At 42.1% G+C, this 6918-nt stretch overlaps 1 protein-coding gene across 2 annotated transcripts in view; it reads right to left on the minus strand.

Annotated features, from left to right (window-relative positions):
- IQCH (IQ motif containing H) overlaps positions 1–6918 on the minus strand; it is a 51863-nt gene that overhangs the window by 15626 nt on the left and 29319 nt on the right. For both annotated transcript variants that reach the window (XM_029958843.1, XM_018069892.3), the window contains exon 14: positions 930–1050. In XM_029958843.1, the coding sequence (XP_029814703.1) occupies positions 930–1050 (121 nt within the window). The remainder of the gene's footprint in view (positions 1–929; positions 1051–6918) is intronic.

Consider the following 6918-nt stretch of genomic DNA (forward strand, 5'->3'; position numbering starts at 1 on the left):
CACCAGCTCCTTCTGTGCTCAGGCACTGCAGGGATACAGCAAGGAAATGAATGGAAGGGGAGCAGCAGAGCTCCAGTGGATCTCTTGGAGGAGAAAGGAGACACCTCATCTACCATTGCACTGTAGAGTTCAACCAGTGGCTTTTCAGTTCCACTTCCCAACTGGATATATCCCATATCTGACTGGAGAAACATGTTCTGGGGTAGTGTGAGTGAATCCAGCTAAACACCAGGCCCAGAACAGCTGGAAAATACAATGTTGGGATCTTGGGGGAAGTGGTGTCTCCTGCTGTGAACTAATCCTGGAGACTCCCATCCATAGGATGGTCTCAGATAAGAGTCTGCCCTGTGGTATTCATCCACATGAAGAATTTGGTGTAGATTTGACAACTTCCAGCATGGTTTTCCACAGGAAAATCACAAAGAAAACCACTTGGCATTCTGGATTTCTCTTTTTATTGCACGTGATGCCAGAGTTCATTTAGTCAGGATGAACTACTGTGTAATGAAATTGGTACTAGATGTGTTAACTAAAAATACTTTCAAAGCTTTGACTCATTCTTGTCTCTTCCACAGATAAAGAAGTGCATGAAATTTATATATGAAATATTCTCTTTCTGCTGGAATTCCCTAAAGCCCTTTCCCAACCAGCCTTTAGTACAGTGCCCAAGGATAAAGGAATTGGTGCTTATGGATTCAGAATCACGTGAGAAAGGTAATCCAGGATTAATATAAGTTCAAAGCTTGGATAGGACATATGAATGATAGAACAGTGGCCTATAATTCATTGGTAAATGAACATTTGAAGCATAATGGAGAAATAAAAGGAGATAAATATTTAAATGGGCCCGAGATTAACAAGAATATGGCATACAATATGGTATAATTACTCCTTATAACACTTCCCAGCGACTTTGCAGTCTTATTTACCTTGAGTGAGGAATGTTTGGAGGAATTTTTCCCATGTAGGGAATCGTTTCTCATTGACTGGCTGTACGTGCTGTGCTAAAAGGCCCGGCAGCTCCTGGGAGATCTTCACCAAAGCCAGCTCCTGCAGAAACAAATTAAATAGAACCACAAGCAATTTTACTACAGAAATGAAAACTGCTTGTGGGGTGATTAAAAACCAGGCCTCCAACAGGCTAAAAAAAAAAAAAAATGTGGTTACTGTTTACCCACAGTCAGGAAGCCTTTTTTAATTTTTGTGCTTACTCCTCTTCCTTCCTGCAGGAACGTGTCCTTCTCTGAGAGGCAATCCCCCCCTCAGCACAGCAGCTCTTGCATTATAATTTATATCAATAATTGGATCTGGCAAGTGAAAATGCCAAGTACTTGGTAACTGCTTGGGATCAATAGCAGCAGTCAATAACTTCTGCATTGCTTGTATTTTGAGGCAGCATATTGAAATAGTCACATGTGCCAGCAATAGTTGGACTAGTTCTATGGTTAAGCTCTTATATCAACCCAAACACTCTTTAGTTAAATAAATAACCTTTTCCACTCTGTAAACTATCTGCACCAAATTCCCAAGTGTGTATGTGCCTCTGTCTTTGGCAGAATTTGATTAGTCATTCCATAACTAAACCAGCTTTTCCCCTGGTTTTAAATTCTTTGTTCACACACACACAAACACACAAAGCAATCCCATTAAATACAGAAAGTAACATTGCTTTTACTGTTCCCAATGTCCCAGAGTACACATGCATATAAAGTGCAAGGACCTTGACTCCATTGCTTCAGGCTCCTTTTCTTGCTGCTTCATGAGCCTCCTCCTGCTTCCCCTGGGGCTCTTGGCTTCTGTTTTACACCCTCTCTCCTCAGCACCCTGGGCTCCAGCAGATGACCAACCCTTCTCTGATCCTGACAATGTCCTAAGCCACAGCCATTTTATCTTGAGCTCTGGAGGAAGGGGATAAAACTTTATGGCTGCCAGCTAAGAATAGGAAATAAAACATTAAAGTTATTTTTCCAGAGCAGTGAGTTTGAAGAGATGGGCTTTGTCCTGGCGTGACGTAACCAAAACTACAAATTCAAACTCAGCTTCCTGGGATTTATTTACCAGAATGAGGAGGATGGACCAATGATTAGAATCACAGGATGGTTTGGGTTGGAAGGACCTTAAAGCTCATCCTGTTCACCCCCTGCCAAGGGCAGGGATATCTTCCACTATCCCAGGTTGCTCCAAGTTCATCCAGTCTGGCCTTGAAGACTTCCAGGGATGGGGCAGCCACAGTCTTGCAGGGCAACTGGGCAATTAGGGATCAACTTTGTGTACAAGGTGGATACCCCTTGTTCCTGACTGCAGTCTGAAGGAGACTCCAGGAAAAGGATTTTCTGTCTGTCCAGTCACAAATGGGGGACAATTCCTGTCCTTACCTCACATGGAATTGAGGAAAAAAATGCCTTAAAAATATTAAAAGGCTTAGAAAACAATGCTGATCTGGGCTGTGTGGGCTCCCCTCATACAACAAGGAGAAAAGTGTGTTGTTGACTTTAAACATCTCAGAAAAAATGTTAAAAATGGGTTTAAGTCAGTATATCAGTACACTAAGCAGCACAACTTCATGGCAAAAACAAAGGAGCACATCAAACATGAGATCCAAGCTCAGAATTTACCCACCTTCAGGTTTTTCACTGCTCATTTCCTTATGATCTGTAAGGAATTTAGGGTTTGGATGGCTCAGCTGACTGACACAGCAGAGCAGTGAGCAAATATCAGTTGGCCTTGCCTTGGTTTGTATTTGTGTTGAATTATTGCTGAGCCAACAAGTCACAGGCTGAGGTGGTTCATCACTTGGTGGGAATAAATGTGGCTTTGGAGAGGGATGTGAGCCATGATGGATGTCAGGGAATTGCTGCCCCACAAATCAGTCTGCAGCTGGCAGTGCCTTCAGAGATACCTCTGTCACTCCCAGCCTCAGCCCTGAGATCTGATGACTTTGGGTTTTGGGCAATTTAAACAGAAATATAAAAACAAACCAAGAGAGAGGTGTGCAATGGCTGCCTGAAAGCTTTTGATAAATCACAGGGGGGAAAAAATTGGTGGATATGTAGAAGCATTTGGGAATGCTGTGACCAAGCTTGTGTAAGTGACATTAAACTAAGAGCAGGTGCAGTGGGACAACTCTCCTTTTCAACCATTCTGAGCTGTATCTCCTTTCAGACAGAGCTGTTTTGGAGTCGGGAACTGCTCTTTAAGGATCAGCACCTGGAATTCCAGTTGGAGGTATTTTGCAACTGTAAGCTCTAAAAAGGCAATAATCCTGATTATAGGGAGTTTCAGTAGGCAAATTCAAGCCTGGATCCAACACTGACTCGTGAAGTCAAATCTTTTAAAAGGAGGAGTGCTTGGCTGGCTAATTCCATTTAAATTGCAGGGTATTTCCAGCAGAGCTTACCAATGTTTTAGCTCTTGGTGTGGCCCAAAACAATCCAGGATCACAGGTTCAACAGAAACTGGGAGCATTTGTTCAAATCTTTCAGCTGATGTTTCTTAGTACCAGTAAAAAAGCAGCAACCCAAGTACTGTTTATGCCTCGAAAAAAACTTCAGATCTTTAAATTATCCAAATTGGTTTTGCACCTTTTTATAACAATGAACAAGTATGAAAGAGGAAAAAATATACACCTTTTTCCCACTAAATATAAAATAATTTCTCACCCTTCTGCAAGCTGAATTTCAAAAGGCTTTCTTAGAATAGCAGTTGCAACAAAAAATTAAGATCAAATGTGGCAGATGTTGAAGGCACTGGTAGGAAATCTGCTGGAGACAGATCAGGCAGCAAAGAAAAGCCTGTTGAGAAGAGAAAAGAAGTAAATAAATAGGAAGAAGAAATACACTTAGAAATAGGAAGAAAGACCTAGGGACAGAAAGAGGCTACAGAGCAGGAGAAAGCATGACAAAGACCCAGGGCTTTTTAGCTAAAAATCAGATGGAAAGGAAATTATTTAGACCTTGCAAGCAAATAGAGTGAAGAAAGTAACTCCAAATAAGTAAAGCTGAGTGGGCCAGAGAGGAATGAAACCAGCAGAGATCCTGAGTGATACAAACTGCCACAGCTCTGCTGAAGTCAATGAAGCCATGGCAATTTATGCCACTTGGATGGCACTATGACAATTCCTACCATTTACAAGTAAATCCTTTCTGCCGCGATCAGTGGAGCTGGGAGAACTTATTCCAGCTGCCTTGATGGGAACTGGTCCAGCCCAGCTTATTCTGATATCCTCAGTGACACCAGCAAATGTGGGAGAGCCCAGTAACTGCTTCTGACTGTCCAAACATCCTTCATTATTTCCTATTTTGCAAATTAAACCGATTTGATACTTTTTTTCCTAATTCAGATAGGTACACGCTGGCCAGGAACACAATTTACAGCAGCGAGCAGAACAATGTGAGAAGTTTATAAAAATGGAAATGGTTTTGGAAGCGACACACTGAACGCCCTCTATCTACTTAAAGTTTGCCACCTGATTTAAAGCCCAGGCATTTCGTCGTTAACTGCAAATTTTAAAATTAAAAAGTGCCAATTTTGCCTTTGCACGAGCCGGGAAAGGGCGTTGGGAGCGAAGGTACCATCATGTAAAACAGCCGTCATTACCCAGCCACACAAATGTTTTTCCTATGTAAAATTGCTTTGTAAAATATTTGCTCCATCTGCTGAAAGGAGCAAAGACAATTTTCCCTGATAGCTAATGGGCCATTTCAGCTGCCTGGCAAACGGGGCTGCCACTGGCATTAAGGGAATGGTGGGAGCCGCGCACAGAATTCCGCTCTTTACTGGGATTATCTCCGAGCGCCTCCTCGGAGCTCGGCCCTTCCTTCCCTGCGGGGCTGGACACGGGGCCGGGGTCGCTCCGGCTCCGGGGGCTTTTTGTGGGGCTGAGGCACATCTGCCACGCTTCAATCCAGCAGCACAAAACAGCCTCTTCCCGTGACTAGGAGAACAAGGAGCTCGGTTCCCTTTCAACTTTGCAGCACTTAAACTGCTGTTCCTTTTTTCACACCACATGGGGCCGCGGGTTTCTCGTCTGGCTCACGCTGTCACTCCGCACGCTGAGGATTTCAATATATAAAGATCAAGCACTTCTTTTAATTCTAAATTCAGCCACAGCCACACACAAAAAAACCTCCACAAACCCCCCCCCCCGTGCCCCGGTCCAAACCCTCTCCCAATTGCTCCTTTCATTGTGCACTTTCCTATTTACCATCCATTGAAAAGCACATGTTTTACATTGTGCCCTGAACTACTCCAACATCTGCTAACAGACCAATAAAAAATAAATAAACCAGGATTGTTTAGGACGAGAGATCCTTCCCATTTCCTCGGAACACTCCTAAACTGGCAGCACAATATGCTCCCAGATCCCTGTTCAGCTTGGAGAACAATATATGCAGGGAAATCAAATATCAAATCACTGCAGCCCGTGCTGCCAAAAATCAGCAACAAAAAGGATCCTGAAAGGGCTATGAACTTCTCAAAGAATTCTGCATTTTTATGTACAGCATGCTAATTAGAAATTAGTATAATCTTAGTCATTAGTTTGCTATTTTAATCCAAAATATCCACTTGCATTGCTGGCTTATGCAGAAAAATGTGCCTCGTGTGAGGTGCAGCTTCTGCATTTTCCAGGTTCCCCACATCTCCCTTCAGAGCAAAGAAAACAATTATCGTGCCCTTCAAAAATCTCTCTTTAAAAAACCAATCATATAATTATTTCAAATGCAGCATTTGTAGGTTCAGGACATTAGGAAGTTAACCCTCATACAAAAAAAAAAAAAGTAATATTTGAAGGCATCTTTTCTCTATTTTAATGAGATCTCTGCAAATGCACAAAACAACTCGGATGCCCTCAGATTAATATTGTTTTCCCAATTAATTTAGTTTTAATCTCCGTAAATTTAGTGCACTTTTGTGACTTGTCCTCCTGTCTGGCTTGTATCTCTACAGAAAGGATTCTAATGAATTCCAAAAAATGTGATTTCAGAAAGAAGAAAAGCATCATATAGAAAACCCACAGTCACTTCCCAGGAATTTTATGGCAATTGCTGTAATGCTACAGGAATTGTCAGACAAAACCTGCATTGTGTTCCACAAACAGCACACACTTCAACTCCTTTTATTCCCAGAGTTGCCTATGTGTTACTTTCTGGATTTTAGCAAAACAAACATTTTTAAAATAATCCAAGCAGGCACTTTATTGGCTGCGACAACATTACCACATTTCAGATTTCTTTAGTGCTCTTGCTTTATCCTCTCCTTCCACGCTGTTATTGCTACAAACTGGCACTTAAATTCAATTGATTCAAAATATTCTGGATCCATATGGCCTCAAACCCCGGAGCTGGAGTTCTGATATTGCCTCACTGCTGTTTTCTAGCATTTGCCTCTCCTCCAGTCCCCAGATGGTGGAAGTAACATTTAAACCTCCTTTCCTCTGCCTTGTACAATAGACCTTGGCACCATTTCAACTGTTTACTCCGGTAATTAACAGCACTGATACCACAACAATTACAACTCCTACAATCTTCCCACAATAATGCTATGAATTAGTGAGAGCTAATGGCTGGAAGGTATAGTGGTTCCAGACTGCGAGATGTGTGTGTTTTTAGGATAAAATAAAAGGTACGAGCAGCACGCTCGCGGTACACAATGATTACCTAGTAATTAGTTTACACAAAGCTTCCTATTTAATGGCAAAACGCTGTAATTAACGCGTGACAGAAAATCAAAGGGTACTTTGTAAGCATATGAAAAATTAACACTGCAGGCCTATAGCTTTATGTACTGATTAGGAGCAGATTAAATCAATAGGACACAGCCCAACTGCTGCAGAGCCGATGGGTGCGGGCTGGGAACAGGGACAGGGCTTCAATTTAACCAAGGGACACAATTTGGTTTTATTTTACCTCAGATTTGAGA

This window comes from Manacus vitellinus, unplaced genomic scaffold (genome assembly GCF_001715985.3).
Source record: "Manacus vitellinus isolate BGI_N305 unplaced genomic scaffold, ASM171598v3 scaffold_16_pilon, whole genome shotgun sequence".
In the NCBI taxonomy this organism is placed as follows: domain Eukaryota; kingdom Metazoa; phylum Chordata; class Aves; order Passeriformes; family Pipridae; genus Manacus; species Manacus vitellinus.